Source organism: Ixodes scapularis, unplaced genomic scaffold (genome assembly GCF_016920785.2).
Source record: "Ixodes scapularis isolate PalLabHiFi unplaced genomic scaffold, ASM1692078v2 PGA_scaffold0__279_contigs__length_252992795, whole genome shotgun sequence".
In the NCBI taxonomy this organism is placed as follows: Eukaryota; Metazoa; Arthropoda; class Arachnida; order Ixodida; family Ixodidae; genus Ixodes; species Ixodes scapularis.
In genome coordinates this window covers 75,396,735-75,423,272 of record NW_024609835.1, presented here as the reverse complement: position 1 = coordinate 75,423,272, position 26,538 = coordinate 75,396,735, and the positions used below count along the sequence as shown (strand labels likewise).

The 26,538-nt window shown below is 49.2% G+C and overlaps 1 protein-coding gene across 1 annotated transcript; it reads left to right on the top strand.

Moving 5' to 3' along the window:
- The first annotated feature begins 2,868 nt into the window (after positions 1-2,868).
- LOC115308617 (leucine-rich melanocyte differentiation-associated protein) lies at positions 2,869-24,878 on the top strand. Its single transcript, XM_029966622.3, has 3 exons — positions 2,869-3,339; positions 8,442-8,702; positions 24,238-24,878. The coding sequence occupies exons 1-3, from the start codon at positions 3,167-3,169 to the stop codon at positions 24,401-24,403; spliced, it is 600 nt and encodes a 199-aa protein (XP_029822482.1). The 5' UTR covers positions 2,869-3,166; the 3' UTR covers positions 24,404-24,878.
- Positions 24,879-26,538: the final 1,660 nt, after the last annotated feature.

Genomic DNA, 26,538 nt, shown 5'->3' with positions numbered 1-26,538 from the left:
TGAATACAGAGTTCAGGCAACATTGTAATAGAGTTGTAGTTACCCTACACGAAGGAATGAAGGTAACCCTTCCTGGAGAGTATCCTTCACTCGTCAACAAGGAGTTTCGGCAACACTTCTGATAGAGTTATAGTCACTCTACACAAAAAAGTGAAATTTACTCTCATCAAAGAGTTTAGGCAACACTTGTCATGGAGTTATAGTTACTCTGCACAAAAGAGTGAAGGTAACACTTACACTTACAAATCAAAAGAGTAGCCCTGACTCTCTCAAAGGTATTGGCGTGACTCTCTATAGAAGAGTTAAATGAACACTTGTATGGAAGAGTTAAACATACACTTGCCTCCGAAGAGTTATAGTTACTCTTTAAAAGAGTGGATTCTGTGACAAGCCAGTTACACTCCAAAAAGAGTTAAATCGACACCTTTTTTTTTTTTAGAGTGTGCTAAAGTATTCAATAGCAGCATTTAACAATGTTGACCTTAGGAAACTATTTTTATACGGACATATCCAACGTATTTAGAATATGAGATAAGGTACAAACCCGGCAATTGAAGTCTGACGCCTGTCTTCCGTATAAATTGCGGAATAAAATTAAATGGCGCAGGAGAATTTACCTCCAGTAAGTTTGGCTGAAGTCAAATGCCAGGCACCACTTCACGGATTTGTATGGGCAGGTCTTTATTTCTTTGAAGACGTACTAGTACGCTTTTTTACTTTCAGTGGCGTCGAGAGTAAATTCGGCGTCGACAATGCGGCACTCGAGTGATTTCCACGCAGACGGCTTCTTTTCGGGCGTCACATATCACTTACCTCGGGCGCTTTTGTCACGCACTCGCAAGCCGTCTTTGAGAAGTTTTTCACCCGGGGAGCGCAACCCTTTTGTGTCTAAACATATTAATTAAATTGGATATCTTAAGAAAATTTAATGACCGCAGACATGAGACCTAGCAAAGTCTATATAGTGTATTTAAATTCACAAATAAACAGGACAAGCGAATGTCTATGCCGCCAAAAATGATTTCCCCATGTAATCAACATCAATTCGTTTTGGTTTCTTATGAAGGAAGTGCACTATGCTTTCGAGAAACACACAGTAACTCCTTGCGACAACTATATGTGCCTTCTTTTTTGAGATCATAAATGCGTGTTCATAAATAAACATTGCTTTTTCTAACAGCGCAGCTATCACTTAACCACTATCACTTAGCGAATTTGCGCTGTCATAGATAATTGGCCTCTCAACCCTCGTGTGTCTTAGAGTCATCTACACACTCAATGTGCGTCAATGCTAACGCTGATCCCTTTCCTCACGCGTACCCGCTATGCCGACGGTGCAAACAGTCAAAACGTGCAATCAAATCAAGTGCAGACGTTGTGCACATAATGATATGGCATTCAGCTAAGTACTAGCTATAAGTATCAGGCTACACTTTACAAATCAGGGCAAAAAGGGCTGTAAAACGCGGCAAAAAACACGAATACAACGCCTTCGCCAGGGCGCGGAGTGGAGAGAGGAGCGACGATATGAACTTGAAGCCACCTTATGGCGGCCGCGTCACGTTATTCCAAGATGGCAGCGCCCATGCGACAAAGGATGAAAAGGGGAAGTAGTCTGCTTTAAAGTGGCATCTGAAAAGAGGCAATTTAGCCAACACATGCAGCTACCAACCTGAGGATTCTTTTAAATTGAATGATGCTGTAGAACAATTACACGAATGCACGCCGGTACAATGCCCGCTGTTGTCGAGTTCATCGGGACTGTGGTTTGAGCTCATGCTCTCCTCGGAGTTGTGCAGCGCTAGCTTTTGCTGCAGTGCATGCGTCGCCACCGATCCCTCCATGCGAACTCCTGGGAAGGCTAAACGGTTCCTAATATCTGTATAGATATCCCTTTCCTTGTTTGCTTCCTTAAAAATGGCGGCTGCCGTCTAGTTTAGGGGAACAAAAAACAAGGACGTTCAGGAGGAAACGAAGTATGGGCATCAAAAGATGCCCTTTTTGCCGAGACGAGCGCGCGTAAACCAAAATCGATATTTTGCCGTGCCCCACAAACGTAAACTGCTAAAAAAAAGTTTTATATGTTTTTTATGACACGCAAATGTTTAAAAGGAGAATACAAAAAAATATCGCAATAGTTTGTTTTACCCTACGATGGACCGCAGGACGCACGAGCCATCGGATCCCAACCCAATGCCGTGTGCGTGTTACGTGACCTTGAAAAGAGTTACAGCGGCGCGCCTAAGGTCACGTGACACGTTCACGGCGCTAGATTGGCTCGGATGGCTCGTATCGTCCCCTGCGGTTCATCATGGAGCAAAAACACGGGATCTGCGTGCTGCTGATATTCCGTGCCGGAGCTGTACCAGCAACAAAGGACAAGGCGTGCGGGGCCGTCGTCCGCCCGCGTGCCTCGCTCTCGCTCGATAGGAAGGCTTATCCAGTTAAACGAGCGATGACACCACCGACAGACAATCAATCATGCTGACCACGCGGACATTTTTAACGATTGTTCATCACGGCGCCTCCCACCGAACCGACCCGCGCTGGAACGACCATGTCGAATGTCCTCGAGCACTGTTTGGCTGCGGCACGTCCCCTTATCTTTCTCCCCCCCAACTCTCCCATTTCCCAGTTATCAGTACGCGTATAGTGCGTCTAGATCTCAGAGTGCTTCCAACTGCTTGATTGGGGTCACGTGGTTTATAGGACGCCTTTAAAGTACGAACTGCAAAGAGGAAGCGTCCATCGTGTGCAAGCGCCTCCGCCCCTCATCACGCGACGACGAAGCGCACGCACACTTCCGGCGAACCCCCGCAAAAGGCGTCCACCATTCAATTGGGAGCGCCCTCCGGGGCTTGAGTTGATGCCTCTCTTAAAGCTAGGCTCTTCTAGAGCGCACGCGAGGGCCCCGCCGTCGTCACCCGTTTCGGATCAGCCGCCGGAGATATGTTTATCTCTTTGGTAACGTTTGCGCCGAGAACGAATCATCGCCGATATTGATTTTCGGATACGCTGGCACCCTAACTTCTAAAGGACACGGAGCGAAGTTTCGCGACAATCGAAAGTGTGACCAGCGCGGCTCAGTGGAAGCGGAGTTGAGGAAACATCGACGTCTTCCATCGGGATTGTGCGGTGCTTCTGTGCTCCGGATGATTTTGGCGACATGTGCGCCGCACAGGCCGTGTCCGTGTCTAGGCCTAACTTGTCTCCGGCGGGGCAACAGCAAAAGAAGCAGTTGAGTTTGGCTTACGAAGATTTGACTGTCGTGCCGTACAGCCTCATCGAGAAATACACGTCCGACGTCGAGGTTTTGGACTTGAGCCACAACCAATTGAAGTACGTACGCACTAATAGGTTGTTTTCCTGTGAATGAAGGAAGCTATAAAACACTGTTTACATCCGCGTTTTTCCCCGTGTACATGAGGCCTGATGAACTAGAGCTGATCGCGTGCATCCCGATAGAACAAGCATCTTATTGATGCCCAGTAGTCTGATCAATTTCATGTGGATTTTTAAACGAGGCCGTTTCCTTTTTAACTTTTATCGCTTTTGTGACGCCTGCCAGTGTGACTGGGGTATATTGCTGCAGCGCACCAAAGTGACGTAGGCACCGAATTACGTCACATGCGCATTCGTACCGGGTCAGCTTGCCCTGTTTTGAAGCTGTAGTGTCTAAGGGGCTGTGATAGTCTCGTTGTTTCTTAGTTGCGAATACAGCTTTATTGCATGGGGTAAAATCGGATCGATCGTGCACGGGTAACAGGCTATTGGCGAGGAGATCGAACCCGTTTGTTTTCTCCGCATTTTGGCGCTTACCTAATACAAGGCCTGGGGACATTCCCACAGGCCTTGTGGGCATGTCCACGTCATCTTCAATAAAGCGCGGGGCTCAGTGTAACGTAAAAATACCAACAGTAAACCAAGTGTCGTTTATTGTTAGTGCCGGACCTCTCTTCCGAAAGCAGTCGTCAGAAAATGTGAGCTTTACCCACTTCGAATTTTGTGCTGAGCTATGCACCGTGAATGCTGCATTGTTCAAGCAGCCGGCATGGTAACAAAAGAGCCCCTCTTCCCCTTCGGGCGACCGGAGAACACGAACTCCAGCCGAACGCTGAGGCGGTGATCGCTTACGTCAGCCGAGCGTACCTTTGCTAAGGTGGGAAGAGCTGGGAGGATCTTCCCTATGCTCTAAACCTGTCACCGACTGTAATTTTCTGTTCAGATGGGTAACTAAAGGCTCGTTCAGGCACCTGCGACTAACTGCGACCGACTTCGACATAACCGGTTTTTAACTCGCTTGTGACTGGTTACGATGGGCGGCGCAGCGGCGATGGAGGTCGCAAGCGGCTTAAAAACCGATTCTGTCATAGTCAATCCCAGCGGTGGCAAAAATGTGAACCAGCCTTAAAGGCCGTATAGCTAAAGGCCCGTTCACACACTTCCGACCGACTACGACCGACTTCAACACTACCGGTTGGTCCTACGTATACCCCGTCGTAAGCAGCAGGTTCTACGCCGTCGTAAAAGGCTTAAAACCCGGTCTTGTCTCTCTCGGTCGTACTCGGTTGCACGTGTGTGAACGGGCCTTTAAAAACAGGTCTTGTCTCTCTTGGCCTTACTGTCTTACTCGGCTGCAAGTGTGTGAACGGCGCTTAAGGCCTGTTCACACTCTTGCGACCGAGTAAGACCGAGAGAGGCCAGACCGGTTTTTAAGCCTCTTGCGATCTCTTAGGACCAGCTCCGCTGCAGCGCATCCGGTCCTAATAAGTCGCAGAAGGCTTGGAAACCGGTCTGGTCTCTGTCGGTCTTACTCGGTCGCGAGAGTGTGAACGACGGCGCTTAGGACCGGCTGCTCTGGGGCGGAGCCGGTCGTATAAGCCGTGACTAAGGGCTTAAAAACCGGCTTTTAGCCTCGCCTTTGACTATGCCGGACTGAGACTAGACAGGTTTTTAAACCTCTTCTGACGTCTTGTGACCGGCTGCGCAGCAGTGCAGCTGGTCGTAAGCAGTCACAAGAGTTTTAAAGTGGTATTGTCTCAGTTAGTCAAACGCAATAGTGTGAACGGGCCTTAAGCACTCGCTCGTGTAGCCAAGGAAGCTCGTTGTAGCGCGATAGTGACACCGAGTTTCAATGATAATTTAAATATATTTAGGGGCTGCACAACATTGCAATGCCTAAGCTTCACTGTGCCAGGAGCATTCGCACAACTCTCTCAAGGTGGTTTCAGCTTATCATAATTACGTTACTTCATTACATTAATCAATGTTTGCAAGGTAGCACTTCGGATCCCGTGTTTTTAGCGTTTATTTTGTGCAAAAGTCGCGCTTTTTCGGTGTTTTCTTCTTTTCATTCGGCTTCTTTGCTCCGAGTACTTTTATCACTAAAAGACCCTTTTCTGCCCGTGTAAAAACTGAACAGGGTACAATAATTATATTTTCTTTCTCGTCTTATCATGTACGTCGGTGAAAGAGAGCCCTCGAGGTAATCTGGGACCCTGGTAGATTGTGGATTTTGCAACAAACAAGTGATATCCCCACACATTGTTTGACTCTCCCCTTTTGTTTTCCGTGAAAGCTTCTTTTCTTTCTTTTTTTTCATTTATTATTTATGTGGTTATCACTTATGTCAGTTTGCCAGCCAGTTTTATAACGCAAATGCTTTTCGGTATTGATGATGAGGAGAGTATTGGAACCTGCGATAGTAAAAGTATAATATGCCTTTGCACATTATTGGACAGAAGTTACACGTTCATATAGAATTCTACAGACTCAGTCCGAATGTAGGGCGCGAAACCTGTTTCGCTTAGATTGGTCAAAGACGAAAGTTGGAACCCCAACAGAAGTTTGACGCGACAAATAGAGATTTGGGGCAGCTCTTAAATGATTATTGATAAGGCACACTTGAAATAGGAGCCCCGATGGGGAAGGCGGAGAGTTGAACCTCTCTCCCATCTTCGTTGCCTGGCGCGCTGTTTCATAAATTGATTAAACGTGAACCAACTCGCTCACGACGCCGCTCGCTCTAAGAGAGTTTCAACAACGGCGAAGTTGTTCACGCCCTCTGCGACATCGGTAAAGGTCACATGGAAAAAACGTCATCATGAACGGTGAAAAAAAAAACATAGTGGTTGGCGGATGCCACGCATTGGCAAAACAAACGTCAAGCAAAAAAGAAAAAAAAGTGTTTTTGCCATTTGGTAAATTTAAAAAAAAAATATGCAAGTCAAACATTATACTGATAAAGAGTATATTTTGCAAGCTAACTCGCATCAAAATCGCGTTAGTCAAACGGTCAAAATTCATAGCTGCAATAAACACGCAGCCTCTCGTATTTTGGTCAGTACCGAAAAACGTGAAAATATTCCGTACAGATCGGCTTACCCCTCTTTCCCCTGCTGGGAATATTTTATGCCGTCTCGAATAACGGTCCCGCCTATTTTGGCATTTATGATGCCTCGACCGCTTAAAGACTGACAACCCCTACATCGATATTTGTTTTAATATCGGTGCAAACGATTGAAAATGATCCGAGGGATCGCCCTAAAGATATCGAGCTTGATAATTGCGTATTCGCGGAGAAAGAAAAATGTTTTCAGGAAGCTTGATCTGAAACGTCTGCTTGAATTTATGACGTAGTTAGCGAAATGGTACACTCCTTGACTTTTCGGATGACTTCAAATAGGAAGTGCCGTTTAACTTTCTTGATTTCCCTCTTGTCTTTCGCTGGCACACGCACGTGCCACCCGGCCAACCAGCGAAGATTCTGCATGAGAGGTTATCCGAGAGCTTATCCGGCACGGAAAAACGACTCGTCCGAGCCGTCCTCCACTTTTCCGTCCTCTCAACGCCCTGAGCACAGCCGCCGGGTGCCGCCATGTTGAAGGAAAAGCTATAGGAGACTCCCGATGTTTTCTCATTAACACTTCCGCACTCCGAGTTTTATTTTTTGTAGTACAGTCTTCGTAAAAACACGTATTTTGTGAATGACAGTAATTTTTTTACAAACATGCAACTTGCGCCACTCCCCCCCCCTTTTTTCCCAAAAGAAAGGAAAAAAAAAGCGAGAAGGAGCTTAATTTGAGGGAGCAGGACACACGCACCTTAACTAACTCTTTCGGCGCGCTAAAAAAAAAAAGATTTTTTTTTCGATAATTTTTTTATGGTGTGTTTCACCACGTGCTTCCGGAGCGTTTGAGACGGTAAAAAAAATAATATCGATATTTGTGTTGTCAGTGGCCCTTTAAGCCGTGGTCACACTGCTTATACATCATACAAAAGACAGTCTGCAAACGCGAGTGACCGCAATATCCGGGGTTCGAATTCCGAGTGCCAAGTTCCTCCTTGAGCTCATTGCCAGGCGGCATTCGAAGCAGGGATTTCGTAATTATTCGCACTCGAATCTGTATGCAGACTGACTTTTGTATGATGTATAAGCAGTGTTTAAGCCAAAGACACACTGGTCGAATACTTCACGCAGAAGACACGGTGTTTGCTGCAGACAAGTGATGATCACGCATCAAGCATGTTCTGAGCATGTTTTCTTCATACATGCTTTGAACATGACTCCAGACGGGTTTTAAATGTGACCGTCATACTAGGGAGAAACACGCCTCAGACAGGGTCTCCTAACAACGGCCAGGGGATGTATGCAGCACGAAAATGTGACACTGCTTAACTCTGACCGCACCGAAATCTGAAAACGCCCGGTTACTTTCGAAATATATACGAAGTATTGAAACGACGTGAACAGGTTTTGCTGGAATCGCCAATACTTTATCCTCAGAATCACGCGCAGGACAACCATGTGCAACGCAAAGGTGCAAGCGTGTCGTATAGGAAGCAGGGTGCCCACATGTTTCCGCCGGAGCGGAGCGGAAACATGTAGGCACCCTAGGAAGCCTTATTGCCTTAAAACAGCGCAAATAAGGTAAGGAAGATACAACAGGAAGGAAAGAGCGCTGTATCTTCCTTACCTTATTCGCACTGTTTAAGTTAATATGTTTAACCGACTCGCCCAGCAACTCATTTTGGTATAGGAAGCACCGTGTCTTGCGTTATGACTCGTACGAAGCGAAAAAATACCATCGCGCTATGCCATCACTTCACTGTCTTTGATAAGTATACAGCTCGGATTCGACACGAGTGCTGACGTCGGCATTCGGCGTGAACTCGGATCCAATCACGCGCCTCGGGTTCAAGCAATGGTTACCACCAATGTTGCTCGATAGACTTTTGAAAAAGGCCGATTTCGTCCATTATTCTGTTGTTACGAGCTCTCTGGCGCGGGCATAAGGCGAGCATTACATGCATTCACGTGACAGGCTTGAATGGCTATGTACAAGTCGTCACGCCGACGTGGAACAACAAAAGGGCGGATTGTGAATCTGATTAGTAGTGAGACGGGGTGGAGAAGTTGATGCACGCCGTGCCGTCGGCAGGGACGTCCGGTTCCTGTCGCATTTCGAGTGCCTGCACACGGTGATCCTGGACCACAACCGGCTGGACTGCCTGTCGGCGCTGCCCGTGCTGCCCCGGCTGCGGGTGCTCTGGCTCAACTTCAACCGGCTCCTCAACGCCACGCTCTTCGTGCCGGGCTTGGCGCGCAGCTGCCCGGGCCTGCGCGTCCTCTGCCTCATGGGCAACGAGCTGGCGCCCTCCTACCTCAACGGCGGCACTACGCAGCAGAACGCAAACTACAGGTGAGCGACGCCCGCAAATTACGTCCGAGCAAAAACTGCGCCGTGTCGCTCCGCGAGCGACGTAACCATAGCGACCGTCGCTGACACTTTGACGTGGCGGCGCGACACTGAAATGGCATCGCCCATACAAAGCTACGGCAAAGCGTGTATAAGAAGCTTTGGAGCAGCTGCGTAGGGGCTCCGCCATAACCGACCTTCAGTTTTCCTTTTCTCTAAAGCGGGGTCACACTGCTTATATATTAGGGATGCCGCGAACCACCCTAGGTTCGAATTGGAAAGGTTTCAATATTTTCGAACCGAACTGATAATCGATTTCGAAAAGTTTCAATACTTTCGACCGTAGGGAGGTTCGAATTCCAAAAATTCGCAACTTTCCAAAATCGTAGGGTTTCGATTTCGAAAAGTTCGAAGCTTTCACGGTTTCTAAAAGTTCGGGTTCGATTATTTCGAATATTTGTTTACTTGAGGTTCGATAAATTCGAAGATTTCGAACTTCCCTAATTTGAAAATCGAGATTCGAATGTTTCGATTTTCTTTGGGTCTAAAATTCGAAAAATTCGAACGTTGCGATTTTTAAAGACCTAGAGTTCGATAAATTCGAAGATTTCGAATTTATTTCTACATAAAGTTCGAAAAGTTCGAAAGTTTCGATTCTCTTTTAAGGCTAAATTCAAAAAAAAAAAAAAAAACACCTCGAAGGTTTTTCATTACTTTGAAGTCCAAGTGCGCAAAGTTCGAAGTCCTGTTTCCATGTTCCGCCACAGTTTCAGTTTCAAATAACGTTTTCACGCCTCACTGGTTTTCACGAAATCAGGTTTAGAAAAGTTCGGGTGTGATATTTAGACTGCGCGAAGTTGGTCAGGCAATTAAATGAGACGACGAGTGCCCCGGATGTGCTGGAATATTTGCCAGTGCCGTGACTTGAAACAATAGATCAGTGATTGTGACCGCCAGCCCGGGTTGGTCATTAACGTGCATTACGAAGTAGTGATCCTACGAACGCACTGTTTAACGATACTCATCCAGTTCGAAACGGCCAGGGGCAGGCAGGTGGTTGAGGTTCAGAAAAACCTTGAAGTGATCTGGCAAACTGTCCCCTACCCCCTTGCACGCTGGTAGTAATCTGATCGAACGCCGCCCGAGTGATGCTGGCATATAGTAAGTTTAGTTTGTACATGATACAAAATCCTGAGACTGGGAATGAAATTCGAAAGGAAAAGTGTAAGAAGACAGAAGAAAGGGGACAGGACAACGTCTCAAACTCAACTCAGCTGAAAACTCAGCTCAGGACAACGTCTCAAACTCAACTCAGCTGAGTTTGAGACGTTGTCCTGTCCCCTTTTTTCTTTCTTCTTACACTATTTCTTGCGAATTTCATTCCCAGTCTCTTGAGTTTGCATCATGATCAACATACACCAGCTCGCCTGCACCTTGACAATTTTTTTGTTTGTAATTGCTTTGGAGGTTTATTTTCTGGGGCGGAAGAAACGCCGAGCAAAAAGCAGAGAAGCTGACGCAACTTGAGGTCGAGGAGCGTTCTACCGTATACCAGTGGCGTCGGAAGAGGAAAAATGGGGCGGGGGGGGGGGGGGGGGGGGGGGGAAGGGAGCTCCAGTCTCTCTCCCCCCCCCCCCCCCCCTTCCTCCCAGATATTTCGGACTGTTAAAGAAAACAATACGAGGAAAGAGGACATGGTCGAGTCTATTTTAATCTGAAATTATTTATGCATATGTATAGCTACTGTCGCTCTTCACTGCATAAAAGATCGCGTAAATGGTCATTGTTGTTTCGAAAATTTTATTTACAACAGTGGTGTCATGCCCATAACAAAACCAAAACTCGAGAACGCGCTATGTACAGTATATAGTCTTTCAAGCTAGCCAACCCCGTGCCTAAGGCGCGGGCACGCACCCACCGCTCGGCAAAGCGCCCGTCCGCGCGATCACTCGAGCAAAGAGGCCCCCCAACCGGTACCGTGCTCGCACGTCCCGACCCTGCGACGCCTCAAAGAGAGGGCCGCATCGTCGTCCCGTTCCCCCTTTCTCCGCCTAACGCGGTCTAGATATGATCAACATATTGAAAACGGAGTTCAATGCGAGAGTTGTGCACGTGTAGGTATCGGCAGGACCAGCGCCGCAGGAACTCCTGCTCTCCGAGGAGGAACAGTAGCGCCTCGAGGTGGGACACGAGCTCCCGCCGTAGCCTGAACAGAAGCGGCCAGAGCGCGCGCAGCCTCCGTCCCTGTCCCAAGGCGCAGCACCGGTTTCGCCACAGGACGTACTCGCTCGCGGCGAGCAGAAGGCACGCGAAGAGCCCCGAAGGACATCGTCCGCGCAGGAGGTAAAGTGCCACGCCCAGCCCCCGAAAGCTAGAGCGAACGACTCGCCAGAACGGGCGCGTCACCACACATTCCGACACAACATGCACGTTCGTCTCTCGGGCGTCGCAGTTCGGGCACTGATCGGTGCGACACACGCCCCACCGAAGTAGCCGGTCTCGTGTGGGAAGCACTCCCCAGCCTCGCTGCCACTCGAAGTCTCGAAGGTGTCCTGGAAGGTTGGAGGATGTGAGGCGGACCCATGGGAACGAATCCGAGAGTCCAATCTGCACGGGAGTGAGCTGTGGTTCCAACAGGGCCTGGGCGAGGCGTGACGCAGGTGTTGTCGTGATGTCCAGTTGAGGCGCCTGCTCCACGAGGCGGCGATACAGCTGAAGCGCCTTCCAGTAAGCCGGCGGCGGTGTCTCAGCACAGGCACCCGACGGGCCGGTGAGGTCGACACCCAGGTCTCGGCGGGAGTGCCCCACGAAGTAGAGAGCGAGAGATCTGGCCGGGTTCTCAGCCTCGTGTAGGATCATGAGCATGGTCTTCAGCTGGAGTAGCGCGGGCGTGCCATCCACGCAGGGGAAGCCCCATCCTCCCTTCTCGCGTGGAGGGAGAGCACCTGACGGGTGACGAGCTCGGTTTTATTCATCCAGAAGAACCTGAACAAGGAACTTCGCACTTGCCTGGTGAAGCTACGCGGCGGTACTACCACCTGCGCTAGGTACCAGAGGCGCCCGCAGAACACCGAGTGGGCCATATACCGGCGCTCGGCCATGGGGAGAGCGTAGTCACGGGCACGATCCACACTTGCCGTGATGTCGCGCGCAAGGCGGGTCCACATCTCGGGTGAGATTCCCATCGCGTTGTACGTTACGCCCAGTATCTTCACCACGGCAGCCGCCGGGAGCGGGGAAGCTGGGTCTGGTGGGCGGTTAACCCACAACGCTCTACTCTTTTCCTCGTTGAGGCGTGCCCCCGAGAGCGACCCGTACGTCGCGAAGACCTGAAGCGCCGCGCTAAGGTCGTCAGCGTCGCGTAGGTACAGCGTGATGTCGTCGGCGTACGCAGTCGCCTTCACCTCGCCGCTGCCGGGGAGAGGGAGGCCGCGTACCAGGGAGCACCGGTCGATGTTGGCGAGGAACGGCTCGAGCGACAGGACGAAGAGGAGCGGCGAGAGTGGGCAGCCCTGGCGTACGCCTCGCGTGACGGGGAAGCTGGCCACCATGCGGCCGTCCACGCACAGATCACTTTTCATGCCAGCGTACAGGACCTCGAAGAGGCGAACACCCTCCGGGGGGAAACCAAAGGCGTCGAGCGTGGCGAAAAGGAAGGGGTGCTCAACCCGGTCGAACGCTTTCGCCTGGTCCAGGGAGGCGATCAAACCCCTGGCGCAGCGGGAGTTCGTGTAGTGAAGCACGTCCCTCGTGAGCGATGACAGTGTGTGGATGCTGCGGCCCACGACCGAACACGTCTGGCGTGTTGTTACAATGTCCGGGAGGATGTCATGCAGCCGTTGTGCAAGCACCGAAGCGAGCAGCTTGTAACTTGTGTTGAGCAAAGTGATGGGTCGCCACGCCCCTGGTTTGCTGGGGTCTCCTCCCTCCTTGGGTAACAGGATTATCCTGCCCTGCCGGAAGGACTCCGGCAGGCGGAGCTCCGTGAAGAAGATGCGGAGGACTGCACACACATGCTCCCCCAGCACATCCCAGAATGTGCGGTAAAACTCGGTCGGGAATCCATCCGGGCCCGGCGCAGATCCAGTCTTCATTTTCAGGAGAGCGTTGTGAACCTCCTCTGCATTGGGAGGCTTGAACAGCTGATCGCCAGTGGTGGGTGGAACTTTGGGGAGGTCGTGCAAGAAAGGGTGCATGGCCAGGGTCACGCGGTCTATCGTTGACTCCGAAGTCGCCAGGGCCTCGAAGTGGGAGCTGAAGCTTGGGACAGAAGGTTGGCCAGGCGGAGGCGTCAACGGAGGAACTGGAACGGGCGGGACTCGCCGCTCCTTCGCCTGTGTGCGATGTGTGTAGCGAAGCACTTCGGGGTGTAAGGAGGGTCCGCCCCTCCCCTGAAGAACTGTCGCTGCTGTCGTCGACGCCCGTAGTAGGCGTTGGTACCGATCGAGGAGCTGCGACAGGTAGCCCCTCATAAGGGGAGTCCCAGCGCCCCCGCGACGTACGATGCGGATTCGCAGCGATGTTTCGCGGAGCTCTTCAACTTGCCGCTGGCGCAGGGCACGGCCCTCCGTCACGCACGCCACCCGCCAGGTTTCCAGAAGGTGGTCCCAGTTCGCTGGATCTGGCGTCACTCCATGTAGAGACCGGCGCAAAACTTCTTTCAGGCGGTCGCGGCTCGTCGGGTCCTGCAGGACGCGGGAGTCCAAGCGCCAGAAGCATTGGTGCCCGGCCGAGGGAGCCAGACAGAGCTCCGCTAGCACTGGCCGGTGGTCTGAGATGTGACCGATGGCGGGTGGGAAGTTCACAGCCCCACAAGCTTGAACGGCTGAGGCCAGGGTCTCGGTGACGTAGACCCTGTCCAGGCGGCTGCTTGACCCACCACGTTGCCAGGTGTGCTCGAAAGTAGCACCGTGGAGGAGGGTCCAGCAGTCCACCAAGTCGAAATGTCCAATCAGCCGTCTCAATTCGCGGGCGTTCCATGTAGAGCGGCCGTACCCTGGTCCCCTGACGTCGCGCCGGGAGTCGACGACGCAGTTGAAATCTCCAAGTACCAGGCAGTGCCGTGCGTCGAGGAGGTGAACATCCAAGTTCTTGTAGAATGCCGTGGAGTGCGAGCGTTGTGCCGGGGCGTAAACACACACGGTGCGAAAACGGGCGGCGTCCAGAAAAAAATCGAATGTGATGAATCGGCCATCGGGGTCAAAGCAGCACGAGCTTTGCCGCATGAGCGCGCGATTAAAAATAATAATTCCTACCCCGGAGCTCCGGGTAGTAGCAAAGGAGAAGAAACAATCCACTGCATAACGTTGCTTGAAGAGGGTGACGTCGCGTTGCCTAACAAAATTTGTCTCCTGGAGAAAGAGAAAGTCGCAACCGACAGTCCGGGCAAGCTGGAGAACCTCCACTTGTTTAGTCGCACTGCGGAACCCCTGGACATTCAGGGTGAGGACCCGTAGCCGTGCGAAGAGGAGGAAAATGAGTCACCGGCACTTCGTTAATCCGAGGGTGTTCCGGACGATGGCTGGCTGCTGGGGCTTCCAGTGGGCGAAGGGGAGTCGTTCCGCGAGCGCTTGAGGCGAGCTGCTGCGGCCGGGATGCCTTGCGGGGTCGCGAACTCGTCGCTGCTGGAAAGGACACGCTTCCCTTCCTCAGCACCACCGTGTCGGCTGCGACTGCGGCTGCGAAGTCTCCGCGGTTCCAGGCTTGCGTTGCGGCGGCGTTCACGGTAACGCGGTCTTGAGCGGGTTTCCACTCCTTTCGCGGCGTCCCCGGCGGCGTCCCCGGCGGCATCCCCGGCGATCTCGTGGATGACGAGGCGTTCCTCGTCCGAGCCCTCCGTGAGGTCGCTCCAGTTGAGGCTCGGACTGGACTGAAATTCCGGCGCAGTCGGGGACTCAAGTTGTATCGCCTCTTCATCGGAGCTGGCGCTCGAGGGGAGTGGAACGCTAGGCTTAGCGTCGCTCAGAAATGTGGTTGCCGGCGCGTTCGAAAGTATGGCTACTGGCGCGTTCGAATCTTCACCTGTGGCCATGGAGGTAGCCGGCGTGGGTTGCGGTGTCGCCGCATCAAGCTCAGGCGAGGTTGTCTCAGTGGGCTCGGACGGGGAGGGCACGGTAGACTCGGTGGGGCCGACGGCGGGTGTCGGGGCGGGTGCGTTCGACGCTGCAGGTGCGGGGGTGGCAGGGGGTCCATCCCGAGGGGTCGATGTCAGGGCCGGGAACTCGTCCGGGCTCTGGCCGGCCACGGAGGAGTAGGTGCGACGTTGGGTGCAGTCCACCGTCGCGTGGGCCGCCCCGCAACGTCCACAACCAGCCGCGCATCCGGCTGAGTCGTGGCCGAAAGCGGCGCAGCGGGTGCAGTAGGGCACATTGCAGGCCGCCTTGATGTGGCCCTCTCGCTGGCACCGTCGGCATACGCGTCGGAGGCCGCGGTAGTCAAAAGTTGCCCGATGCCCGGAGACGCGGAGGAAGTTCGGGACAGGCGTCGCCTCTTTCATCTCCATGCGAATGTAGCGCGTGCCCGTCCGCAGGGTCGGGTGGTCTTGATACACTCCAAAACGGATGTCCAGGACCTTCCCGTAAGGTGCGAGGGCAGCGGCGAGCGCTTCGCTCTTGACGTAGACCGGCAACAAGAGGCATGTGATGGCTGTTACTTGCGGTCCGACGGGGACGATTGGAACGAGGGTTCCACCGATGCTCAGGGCGCCGGCGTTTACGATGCGGCTCATGGCCGACGACGAGGTGACGGACAATTGGAAGTTGGTTGCTCCCAGGTGTTGCACAGAAAACAATTCGGCGGTGCCGACAATGCCCGTGGCCGCGTCGAAGATAGAATCCACAGACGCGCCCGGCGGACAGGAGACATCGAAGGTCAAAGCCTTCGTTGGCTGGGGCGGGGACGCTGGGTGCATGACGCACCTGAAGCAACCCCGGCCAGAGACGACCGGTCCGGGGTTGCAGACGAAAAGATGCTACACGTCGAACGATACTACAGAGGCCGGTTCTCACATGCAGCGAAGCGCTGATGTAACGCTGCTCACGTGCCGTCAGGTACTTATCATATGCTATGAGCAACAGTTTTGACGGTGCGATACAAAGCTGGTGAACGCTCCCGTCGGCACGTGCTTAGCACGAGGTCAGCGCTATGCTTGTAGCGCCCCGCTGCATGAGTGAACAGGCCTTTAGAAACTCGTTGTCAGGAGGCACTACTCGTCACATGCTCGGTGGCTCGAAAGTTGAAAGCTATGTCTTTTCGACCTAAATAACTGTGCCATTGGTAAAAAATAATAAATAAACATAACAATAAATGCAAAAATAAAAAGCTGGAGAGAAAAAAAAAAACTATCAAGAACCCGCCGGAAGTGTTGTATTCTTGCATATTCAGAGGTCCAGAACTATGAAACAAGTTTCTCCTACCAAAATGTGTACAGGCCAAAAGAAACACGTCCCAAAAACGTAAATTGAGAAAAAAAAATGTTTTTTTTTTTTTTATGACGTGCTGAACTTGAACAATTTTAGAAATCTTCCCCCATGAGTTAATTTGTTCCTCAACGGGGGAAAAAAAAAGAAATACATTATCTTGTAATCTGCAGATGGTAATGATATGTACTGTCTCTGGTGCTAATTTAAATACGATACCCGAAACAATGTAGGCGAAAAAAATTACCAAGTTTAGGGCATAATTGTCCGCAGGTACATGTTTGGATATTTATTCAAAACTCGTCTTGAACAACAATAATCACATCTTAAGACGACGCTCACCTAGGCTATTTATAGATCATTCTTAAAAAGTTTAACATCTCTACCATAAATAGCTTCGGCTATAGCGCGCTTCAAATATGGCACAAACGACAATTGTCAAAAACCCGTCGTCCTTCCTCGCTCCTTCGGGGATATATTTTTCTAAAAACAAGCATGCCAGATGATTGAAATGAATCACATCGTCCTTCGCAAGGAATGCGGCACCCCATGTAAAATTGCGAAAAAAAAAAACAAAAAAAAAAAAAAAAACGAATGTATTTCACTGCTTGAATCCAAACGAAACCGCCCGCCGGTCTTTCGAAGTTCGATGAACTTCGAACTTTTACCCTAAAAGTTCGAAGTTGGTCGAAGTTTTGACTTTTCTGGAATCGAAAGTTCGACAATTTTCTAATTCTTTAGATTAATAAATTCGAAAGTTCAAAAATTATCGAATTTCTTAGCGTAGGAAGTCGAAAGTTCGAAAAGTTGCGAACGTTTTAGTGCAAGAAGTTCTAAAGTTCGAAAATCATCAAATTTTTTAGTCTATCAAGGTCGAAAGTTCGACAAGCATCGAATTTTGCAGCGTAATAAGTTAGAAAATTCAAAAAGCGTCCAAATTCTTAGTTTAATAAGTTCGAAAATTCGACTTCCGTCGAATTTCTCAATATGAAAAGTTCGAAAATACGAAATCTTTTCAACCTTTCGAACCGCTTGATTCGATCATCGAAACTTCGATTAAAAAAAAGTTCGCGGCATCTATTATATATAAATCATACAAAAGACAGACTGCAAATGAATCCGAGATCCGTGCTTCGAATGTCGCATGACAACGAGTTCAAGGAGGAAACTAGTCACGCGGCATTCGAACCACGGATATGGCGGTGACTCGGGTTTGCAAACTGTCTTTTGTATGATGTATATGGGCAGCGTGACCCCAGCTTTGAGGCTGGTTCTCACACTTGCGTGAGTCCGACTGAGTGCGACTGCAACACTTGCGACGTACGGGTCGCGGTTGCAACAGCTGCGTCGGCTGCAACAAAACGGGATAAAAACGGGTTTTGTTAGAGCGGGCGCAGCTGCGGCCACAGCAACCCGTACGTCGCAGGCCGTTGCAGTGGCACTCGTCCGGGTTCGACGCAAATGTGTGAATCGCCCTCTGTTCCGTTCACTTTACTTCATCATTACAACAGCAGGACAGGCTAGTGCCATTCTAGATTCGACCGTGTCCTTATCCCCAGCATTGGACTTTGTGGAGGCTCGTCAACGCCCGCTTCAGTGGCTCGGCGTCTCGATAAGACAAGGGAAGGTCAACAATGGTCGCCGGCGGTTGCTATGGTTACGCCACCCGGCGACGCGACGCAACGTTGTTTTTGCTTAGATGCGTGCAATGCTTAAGGGGCGATTCGCAGGCTTCCGTCGAGTCCGACGAAAAAAATAATAAAGCAGTTCAATCTGCAAATAGCGCAAAAATATAAAGGATAGACAAAACGAGAATGGGTGACGGTTACGCTTATATTCTAAATGCCTTCTATTGGCGTGGGGACGACAAAACAATGTTTTCGCCCATACTGGAAGTGACGACATTTCAAGATGGCGGCGTCCTTGTGAAATAGGTCTATACTGAGAGACTGTGGCCAACCGACGAAGCTTGGGGCCCACAAGAACAATCCGACTTCGCGATAAACAAAGTGGCGTGGATCGAGAAACAGTCACTGTTATGTGTCAGCAACAAAGGGGGGATCGGTGGCCGATTGGGCTAGCGCACACCAGCTTGGAGCTCGCGCTGCAGAACCCAGAGATTATGGGTTCAATCTCCACCCCATGCCCGTTTCGATCTGGATGACATCGTGCCGGCGTGCGGTCGTGTATCACTACTGCGTGGTGCACGTTAAAGACCCCAGGCTAGCATTTGTACTGCACTGGCTAAATTGCTCATCTACAGCTGGGAGACTCGTCGCCCGTTGAGGCAGATCAAGTTCTAGGCTGTAGAAACATACACAAAACCCAATTATTTTTTTTTTCAGCAACAAAGGATGGTGGAGGGAAGGTACCATTTTACAGTTGCCAGACCCCCCAGCCGTGGTGGACTGTTCGCATCTGTGAAAAACTGAATAACTCTCCCAATATATAAACGGTTGCGACCCTTCAAAATCAAATCCTTTGAGGATTTGATTTTCGCCTGTGGTTTAATTCTTAGCGACTGACGGAAAAAGTTATAGCTACGAGCTCATCTTCGTCTCCGTCTAGTCTAATTCTCTGCAACTGGTGGTTAAAGATACTTCAAAGCCTGAATTGTCGCAATCGCAAGCAAATGCATGGCATAGAAAGTGCTGAAAGGGAAATGTCCAAAAGATAATGGCATAGCTTATCACAAAGGAAAAGTGATAGGAGTATCGTCTTCTTTAGTTATTTAAATATTGTCAAACTGCAGTGAACCGGCTAAATATTTCATCTCTGGACACCGTTGCACGAACTGAATTTAGAAAAACGTGAAATAAACGTGATAATAAAATGTGAGGATACAGTATACTCGATTAGTTTAATCGCCACCCCTGCCCGTTTCCATCTGGATGAGCATCGTACCGGCGTGAGGGTCGTGTGTCACTACTGCGCGATGCACGTTAAAGACCCCAGGCTAGCGGTTGTACTGCACTGGCCAAATTGCTCATCTACAGCTCAGGCAATAGGCCCTCACTATGGCAGACTAACTTCCGGATGTATAAACATACACACAACAATTTGTACTGGACTATGCAATAAGATTCAATGGGTATTATTTATAAAGCTTGTGAGTTAGCTTGCCATCATGCTTTAGATAAACCACTTGAATATGCCAGAGTCTGGACTCTGGATGCAATATCGCCGAGCCGCCACGAAGACAGGAGCACGTGCTGAATTCTTTTGGAATCCCGGACAAAAGCCCACTGGACAGAAGCTCACCGGACAAAAGCTCACCCATTTTTTTCACAAACCCAGACAAAAGCTCACCAGGAGAAAATTTCATGTTGGTCTTAATACAAGTGCGGACAACTTAGGCGCATGCGTGCGATACCAATGCAACGATAAAGTAAATATGACAGGCGCATGGTTTGCTGATTAGAGTAGAAACAAGTTTATTTATCGATTGGTTAGAAGCGCGAATGCAGTCCTTTACTCGCTCCAGCAGTCTTGGTAGATTTGGGTGTACTTCAAACCCCTGGAAAATGTTTTTTAGACGATTCTGCAGGCGCAGAGTGGTTTCTCGCACCCGCGCGCTTCTCTGGGGGTTCAGCCTTCGATCCGTGCTTGTGTCAATGCCGTGGCAACGAGCGCCTGCTTTTCATGTAGGCATTCAATCAGCCTCCAGGCGCTTGCATAGGCGTGGCCGACAAACTTCTGGAACCCTGTATTAGATCCTTCGCGGTTGTTGTTCGTCCGGTCTTTATTTTGAAGAGTGGCGTCGTACATATTCCGCCGTTCCGGAGGAAACTCCGGTCGTCGTCGGTGCACACTCAGGCACAGAGAAGAATTCGCTCTGGGTGCCGCCGCAGAAGGAGCAGAAGCATAACTGAAGGGGTCGTTGACATACATGCAATCAAGGTAGTCCAGAAGGTCGCCGATGTCACGGGCAGACTTTTCCGTGATGTGGGTGAGTCCTTCGGGCACAAGCTGTGGTGGAAGGAACGCCAGCCTATCCAAAATTCCGCACAGCTTTCTAAATTGGTTGTCTGTCTTGCACTTGTCTAAAAGGCCCAACTCCCGCTTCTTCAATATATTAAAAAAAAATCGCAACTCAATGCTTTGTGTATTAGTTTTTCTTCAGTTTCCCTTTCACATCACCCTGAAACAATCCTTCATTGCCAATACATTATTACGACGCTCAGTGACGGAAATTATTTAAATTTCCTAGCCATTCACTTCAAATATTTCCCTGAACCCCAAGAAAACCCATGCATTAGTAATGACATTGTGCCTAACCTTTATGTGCGCGTTTAGCGTGACATAAGTACAATGACAAAGCGACGTCACCGAAGGGTGACTTCGCTTCTTCGGTCACTCTTCGGGCTCAAAAACTTCGGTTCACGTAGTTTCTTGAACGTGGCACAAGGGTGCTCCGGCATACCTCGAGTCAAGCAAGCTTTATCTTATCAGCTCCACTCAGTTTCAGTGACCTAAATTTCAGTCCAAAATCGTTGCTTCTCTGCCTGTTATGGCTTATCTGTCGACACGTTTTCATGGGATGGGATGCCAGTTCTCCTAAAAATGGTGCAATGTCCATCACGTCTACACTTTATCCCAGCCCGTGTTTTGCCCGGGTAGCAAAAAAAAAAAATATGGGTGAGCTTTTGTCCGGTTACCATTCTTTTGACACGGCCACGGCTGGGCTAGAATGAAAAGGCGCGCTTTGCTCCACCTTTGGGGGTAGTTTCTCCTTCCCACCGTAGATCGGTAGGATTGCTGCGACCTCAACCCTCCTACGGCGCTTTAACTCGTTCTAAAAAAACACCCTGATATCACAGTGAGACCGATCTCACCAAGCCTTCGGCACATGCGTGAAGCCGCCATAAATTTGGCTCACAAGAGGCAGGCGGCAATGCCCGAGTCGCCTCGTGCCGTCTCGCACTCTGCACGCGAAGAGCTCCAGCGAGAATGGGGCACGTGCAGAAAGACGAAAGTTCCCTCGATGCATTGCGGCAACGGTGGCATAGCCAAACTGACTGATCAAATTGGTCTATTGGAGGAATTTGCAGGCTAGTTAGATCTGCTACTAAAACCCTTTAATGAAGGTTTTTTTTTTTTTTTTTCTTCTGCAAGTTGTAGAAAAAGTTATAAGTAGTTTTTTCGACAACAATGGTTGGTGTACTTGTAAAATACGCCTTTATCTAGAGGCTTTAGGATTACTCTTCCGGAATGAAACATATCACGTCACGCGTTCCACAAGGAAGTATTTTAGGACCACTTTAACTTACACGTAAACGACATTGTGAACGCTAATACGAAAGCGAACTTTGTCAGCTACGCAAATAATACAAGCATTTTTTTTTTTCGAACTAAGTGATGGTTTAATGGATATGGCGAACCTGACTTTATTCAAGATAAAATCCTGTTGCGATAGTAACTATTTAAAAATAATCATTAATCAAACAAAATCTGTCATTTTCCTTCCAAAAAGCAAGTCGGTTGTACTATCTAAATCACTTCCTATTCCATCAAAATAGTAAGTTCCTTCAAAGCTGTCGGCGTATTTTTTAATGAGAACATGTCCTGGGATTAAATGATCTTATCCCAAAGCTATCCCGAGTGATACGAATCCTAAATCGCTACCGTTCTTTGTTGCCCACGAATGCTAAATTGTTCATTTACAACTCTCTATTATACTCTCACTTAACATGCTGCCATCTAGTCTGGAGTTCATCAACCCTGACCAATATGGAAAAACTGGTTCTGTAACAAATATATATATATATATATATATATATATATATATATATATATATATATATATATATATATATATATATATATAAGGAGCGTATATGTAATATTCTTTGACACTCACACTCCTGAAATATTTGGGAGCTTCAAGATAAATGTTGTTTACAAGTTATATGAATATAAACCATGCGTCAGTTTCAAGAAGAAAAAAATAAGGGGCTCATGTATTTTCCAAGAAAAGAATAAAAAACTTGCGTCTTTGGCGGAAAATTTACCAACATACCCCATTCGCCACGCAGAGAGGTGAAGGCCGGTCACTCAGCGAACGAACTAAGCATTTCAAATGCTTAAACTTGCACTGCTACAGTTGTTAAATAATTTTTATAGTAATAATGTGGATTTAGGCTGTATCACTTTTAAAGATTTGAGCTTGTATTTTTGCACGTGATTTCCGTTTTTTTTTTTTTTTTTCCTTTGATAGACTAAATACGCGTAGTCATTTGAGTTTCAATTGTCGCTTTCTGTGTGCGTGTAATTACTTTTCTCTATATTTCCTACATGCTTGTAGCTAACCATTGTAGGGACATAAGCACCAGTCAAGCTGCGCACTGCAGCTTTTTTTTTTTTTTTCTCTCAGGTCCCACCATCATAATCGATAAAAAATAAAATTATTTTTACTATTGTTAAAGGGAACATTAAAAGGTTCTTTAAAAAGACGAGTTGGAGGTGAATTCTGTATTCCGTGAATCTGAATATCTCCGAAGATGTAACTAAACGCGAAAAAACACTAAAACCCTCCGACCAGTTGTTACGTTATAAAAGTCTTTCGGCCGCCAAGCGCGTATCGCTCGCCTTAGACAGCGCGTGCAATTGCAAGCTTGCCAAGTATATTCCCCCGGACTAACACCAATCTTGAGTTTTTTTTTTATTTTTTTTTACACCGGTACGATGCTCATCCAGATGCAAACGGGCAGGGGTGGGGATTGAACCCAGGCTCCCCGTGTTCTGCAGCGCGAGCTTTCGCTCCACATGCTCCGAGCTTGTGTGCGCTAGCCCACTCGGCCACCGACCCACAGCAAGCGTACGCGTGCATAGCTTTGATAGGCGCTGAAGATGCGGGAGATCGCTGATTCCGAAAACTCCTTTTATGACGTAGCGCTCCGAGAAGAAGGGGCATTAGCGGTACATTGAAAATGATTTTCTGCAGCCTCCGTGCACCAAATTGAAAAATAATCTCGATACTTGTGATTTAATGACAAGATGAAGACGATTTAAGTGTTTTCACTCAAATACAAAACCGCTTCAGTTTCCATTTAAAGCACCTCGATGTATTTGCATTAGAGGGGGTTAAAGCGCTTTCCCCTTCATGTCTTAAAAGTAGTGCAACGTGCAACCCTTGAGAAGGCCATGACGGCACAGCGCAGCACTGAGGTAGATTTCAGATGCCATGTTCTTCCCAGAAGCGGCGCGCGGCACGTGTCTCGAGGATATCCGCAGCGATAAATGGCGCCACTTTTCTCAGGATAGATGGGCTTTAGGAGAGATCAGAGCCGTTTATACTTGGAGAGTTTGGCCTTCTTAAGGAGATTTTGACAGCCTGGCAACCACAGCAGCATAGTCTGGCAACCGGGGGATGACTACTGCTGTCCATCATTTTGTGACTCTGACTCATAGGAACTCCATGCGATTTCTCAGGAATAAACAAGACAAAGGAACGCCATATTGTGCTATCGCAAAATTCGCTGGTTCTACCGGGCAACAATCTCTGCCCATTGGCCAAACACACACTGTATAAACGACTCTGGGAGGGATGGCGTTGTCGCGCCCCCATGCGGTAGAAAAACTCTCATTGCTTCTAAGTCGAGAGCAAAGCTGCCACAAGGAATGCCGTTCCCGGCCGTGCAACGGCGAATCCACCCGTGCCAATCGAGTCCAACCTTGCCTGTAGTCACCTGCTGCGTCACAGTTCGACTGTGACGTCATAAGCGAGCTCGGTTCTTTCTTCCCTTATCTCAGAAGTTGCGAACGTCGTTTCAGTGATTTCAGCGGAGTATCGCTAGTTTTAGAAGTTATTGGATAAACAATTCGAGCAAATGGGCGTTATATGGCAGTTCCCTAAAAAGCAAAACCTCCCCCCCCCCCCGCCCCCCCCCCCCCCCCCCACACACACTTTTTTTTTAACCTCAGCACGCCAATAATTAAGATTATTTTCGGAATTCTTTAAAAAAATAGTGAGGGGAGGTTTATCGTTATTTAATTTCAGATTCTCATCTCAGGCTTACTCTTTTTAGGTGCGTAACTCGGAACAAGCCTGGAAGAATGTTGCGCGGTGCTTTTTTTTGTGCGTCCAGTCAACGTTCCTTTTCTCTTCCTGCCTGTTTCAGGTTGTATGTGATCTCGCACTTCCCGGAACTGGTGTACCTGGACGACCAGCCCGTACGCGCAGACGAGCGCCACAGGGCCCACGCCGTCCGCAGCCACATCGCCGAGGTGCTGCAGGAGCACGACGCGTTCGTCGCCAGGAACAGCCTCCAGGGACTCCGCAAGTGAGCGGGACACATCGCACGCCGAACTTCTAGCCCCATCGAGACCCCAGACGACCTCGTTCTGACGGTTGGCTAAGGAGACCTCGTCTAAACATTGACGGGACGTCATCTTAACGTTGGACCGGGGGGACGTCATCACAACGCCATACTAAGGAGACGTCGTCTAATGATTCTATGGAAAAGACGTCGTGCCGACGGTTAACTGAAGAGGTGTCTAGAGGAAGTTTGAGAAGACGTCATCCCGACGTTGAACAGAAGAGGTATCTACACGACGTTTGAGAAGACGTCGCTTAAAGTTTGAAATGAAGAGACGCCTACACGACGTTTGAGAAAGCGTCTTCCCGATGTTGAACTGAAGAAATGTTGACACGAGCTCCGAGAAGACGTCGTCCCGGCATTGAACTGAAGAGACGTCTGCACAACGTCTGAGAAGACGTCTGCACAACGTCTGAGAAGACGTCTGCACAACGTTTGAGAAGACGTCTGCACAGCGTTTGAGAAGGAGTCTTCCCGACGTTGAAATAGAAAGGCGTCGTCGGCTCCTCAGTTCTATGCGGGTAGCTGGTCTAACAGATAAAAAAAGAAAACAAAACATGTGGAATCATTTTGTGACCTGCACCTTCGCCTTGCTCATAAACGTGGTGTATCCCGTGAAATGCCCCGACACGCCGGGTCACTGAGAATTTGAGCGGAATCCAGATACAATATTTTAAGTGTCGTAACTCGGTTATAAATAAACATATTTATTCCAAAACAGCCGCAGTAAAATCAATGCATCGTTACAAGCATGATGAAAGTTCTTAAATATAATTTTTTTGTAAATTTCATAGTTGCACGTGCACGTATGGATGAATTCGTATTTATCGTTGCACATGTTGCACATATCGTTGCACATCGCTGCACACCTATAAAATGAGATCAGAAGTCGTGTCAACACTATACTCCGTTTCATCTTATGTTGTACCGCAGAGAAGGCCAGGAGCGCGAGCTCATAGCGTTGAGAGCTGCTTTTAACGCACGAGAGCTTGTACCGCCGAGATGCGCCTTAGAACAAGGAGCTCGCGCTTGTAGCCTTTCCTGCGGTACATCATAAGGGGAAACAGAGTATATTGTAAACACCCGATTAAAATTGTTACCTTTATGTAATCTTAAGAGTGGTTCATGCACAAAGTCGGCTGGCTTAATAGAATTAGCACCTTAGCTGAGTCTGTGTGAAAGAAAGTACTGCAGAAGCCAGCGCACGAGCGGAGTGGCGTCAAGCCGAGTTTCAAGCGCTTGGGCGCTCCAGGCTTGGCAGGCTTTCCTTCACACAGTCCAAGCTAAGACATTGATTATATTCTTAGTCTCACTTTAGCATGAACTAACTGTGAAGGCTGTGCAAGCGCGAGCGGCTAGCCTAACTGCTTTGACTGGAGCACTCGCTCCACGAGCGCTGGTGCAACCACCAGGGCTTCATCCAATGCATTAGCTCGCACTTTTAGCATGCGCGGTTTACAATAGTCCATGCTAAGGTGAAACAAAGTGTAGCAAGCCGGCCCTGACTTCGTCTTATAAATTTGCTTTTGTTTCTAGAGCGCAGCTCTTAGGCGCCCGCTTTCGGCTTGAGCGGCCTCGCCGTCGGCGTAACCGCGCGGTGCGTTATGGGTAAATTTCCCCGCTAGATTTAGCGGAATAATTTCCCCGCTAAATTTAGCGCAAACATTTCCCCGCTAAATCTAGCGAAAAATTTTCCCTGCTAAATCTAGCGGAAAAATGTCCTCGCTAAATCTAGCGGAAATATTTCCCCGCTAAATCCAGCGGAAATATTTTCCCGCTAGATTTAGCGGAAAAATTTCGTCGCTAAATCGAGCGGAAAAATTTGCCCACTAAATCTAGCGGAAATATTTCCCCGCTAAATCTAGCGGAAAACTCCCTCTGGGGGTCACGTGATCCCCCGATGTCACGTGACCCCCCCCCCCCCAAGGTCACGTGAACACACCCCCAGATCACATGACCCCCCCTCCCCCCCGAGAACGTGACCCCCACTACCCTTCCCTCCTCCTCCTCAAGAGCTGCGCTCTAATTCGGCGTTACAGGGAGTTGTAAACGGCTTTCATTTTTTTGTCTTCAGAAGAAACATGCGAGAGCAAACACAAGCTG